The following is a 1,903-nucleotide window of genomic DNA, read 5'->3' as shown; positions in this document are numbered from 1 at the left end:
TGTGTGTGTGTGTGTGTGTGTGTGTGCATGTGTGTGTGTGTGTGTGTGTGTATGTTGAGGCTCCTTTTTTTCCTTATTTTCTGTATATGAAACCCTGCCTTCTGTTGTACACCCCAGATGTCATGTGTTATTTCATCTTTCATGTACTGTTTTGTAAAACCTGTATTCAGGTACAGAACAATCACAGACAAGAGAGTCATGGCTCTGGAGCTGGGCTTGTTCCATGGCAACAAAAGTTGCAAAGAAACAGCAAGAAAACTTCAGAGGAAGTTAGTAGGAGAATTTGATTAATGTCAAGAAGGATGCAGACATGATACTTTCTGATTAATGCTTTTATTCAGGCGGGGTAGAAAAACTAAGTTAGTGGAGAGATGTTGAATTTGTTGGTGGACCACTGAGGCATGTCAAGTCAGTAAGCTCAGAGGAGAGTGGACAGTGGTCAAATGCAGCAGGGCAGTGCTACTCCAAAGCCTCCTCTGAGGTCCAGGCAGAGGCTCTTCATCAAGGCTCTGCTTTGCTTCTTGACATCTCAACCATGTTTTCAGCTGTCTCAGGAATGTCCTGCAGTGCACTCTGGAGAACCATTTTGAGGGTCTGGTCCTTCAACCGATGTCTGAAGGAGCCCACGAAGAAGTAGATGATGGGGTTGGCACAGCTGTTAATAGCAGTCAGGACTTCTGATGCTAGATATAGATTAACATCAAATACTTGGAAATCATCTTTAATCTTGAATAACAGGAAGCAGTAGATGGCAAAGGGCAACCCGCAGAGGAGAAAAACCAAAAGGGTCAGTAAGATGGTCACATGAAACCTGGTAAGCTTCATCTGCCCAGCACCACAGAACAACCTGGCCAGCAGAGCCAGGCTGGACAGACAGAGGAACACAAGCAAAAATATCATGTATGAGGCAGAAAAGAAGTTAGATGCCCGACACGCATTGTCATTATCATATTTGGTATGTAAGACACCACAGAAATAGCTATTCAGAATGCAGATCAACAGGGACAAGACCCAGATCGCAGCACACATGACAGTTGATGTATGTATTGGACGGTGGCAGCGATACCAGGTGGGGCACAGGACAGATAGGCAGCACTCAGTGCTGATGGCACTGAGCATGCTTATCCCTGCGATGTAGACAACCATCATGATGGTGTTAAAGCACAAGAGAAAGATGATGCTGAGGTAGGAAACTTTGAGAAGAAACAGGGTGGAAGCTATGATATGACCGAGGAGGAAAAGGGAGTCAGCTAGGGCCAAGTTTAGGATGTAGACTGAGAAGGCATTCCTGAGCAAGCGGAAACCCAGGAGCCAGAACACAATGGCGTTTCCCATCAGCCCGACCAGTCCGAAGATGATGATCATCAATTTTGGGATCAGAATTCTAATGTCGATACTTCCAGGGATGGTTTCGTCCATTGGATTTGTTGTCATGGGTGCTGTTGGTGAGGCTGAGGTCTTAAGGGCCAGAAATGCTTCACCATTACTGCTGGGAACACAAAGGAGATATGAGGCCTTCCCTATAAACTCACCTTTTGTTTTCCCTTTTTGTTGGCTTTTTTTTTTTTTTAATTTTAAATTTCAAATGTTATTCCCTTTCCTGCTTTTCTCCCTTCTGGAAACCCCCTATTCCCTCATCCCTCCCACTGCTTCTATGAGGGTGTTCCTCCACGCACCCACACACTCCCACATCTCTGCCCTCGATTCCCCTACACTGGGGCATCTATGGAGTCTTCATAGGTTCAAGGACTTCTTCTTCCATCCTCTGCTACATATGCAGCTGGAGCCATGTGTACTCCTTAGTTGATGGCTTAATCCCTGAGAACTGGGGGGTGCCAAAGGGGGTGTGGAGGTCTGGTTGGTTGATATTGTTGCTCTTCCTGTTATGTTGAAAACCCCTTCA

At 45.8% G+C, this 1,903-nt stretch overlaps 1 protein-coding gene across 1 annotated transcript; it reads right to left on the bottom strand.

Moving 5' to 3' along the window:
* Positions 1-501: 501 nt before the first annotated feature.
* LOC147003251 (mas-related G protein-coupled receptor member A2B) lies at positions 502-1,491 on the bottom strand. Its single transcript, XM_085840904.1, has one exon. The coding sequence runs from the start codon at positions 1,432-1,434 to the stop codon at positions 502-504; it is 933 nt and encodes a 310-aa protein (XP_085697030.1). The 5' UTR covers positions 1,435-1,491.
* Between the last annotated feature and the right edge of the window lie 412 nt (positions 1,492-1,903).

The sequence above is a fragment of the Mus caroli genome, unplaced genomic scaffold (assembly GCF_978045245.1).
Source record: "Mus caroli unplaced genomic scaffold, Mus_caroli_1 scaffold_8, whole genome shotgun sequence".
Lineage (NCBI taxonomy): Eukaryota > Metazoa > Chordata > Mammalia > Rodentia > Muridae > Mus > Mus caroli.
The sequence above is the reverse complement of the archived record's forward strand: the minus strand, read 5'-3'. Positions and strand labels throughout refer to the sequence as shown.

What these genes read in the sequence shown, in the direction of transcription:
- LOC147003251 (XM_085840904.1), bottom strand. Translation starts at nt 1,434, where the DNA reads ATGACAACAAATCCAATGGACGAAACCATCCCTGGAAGTATCGACATT.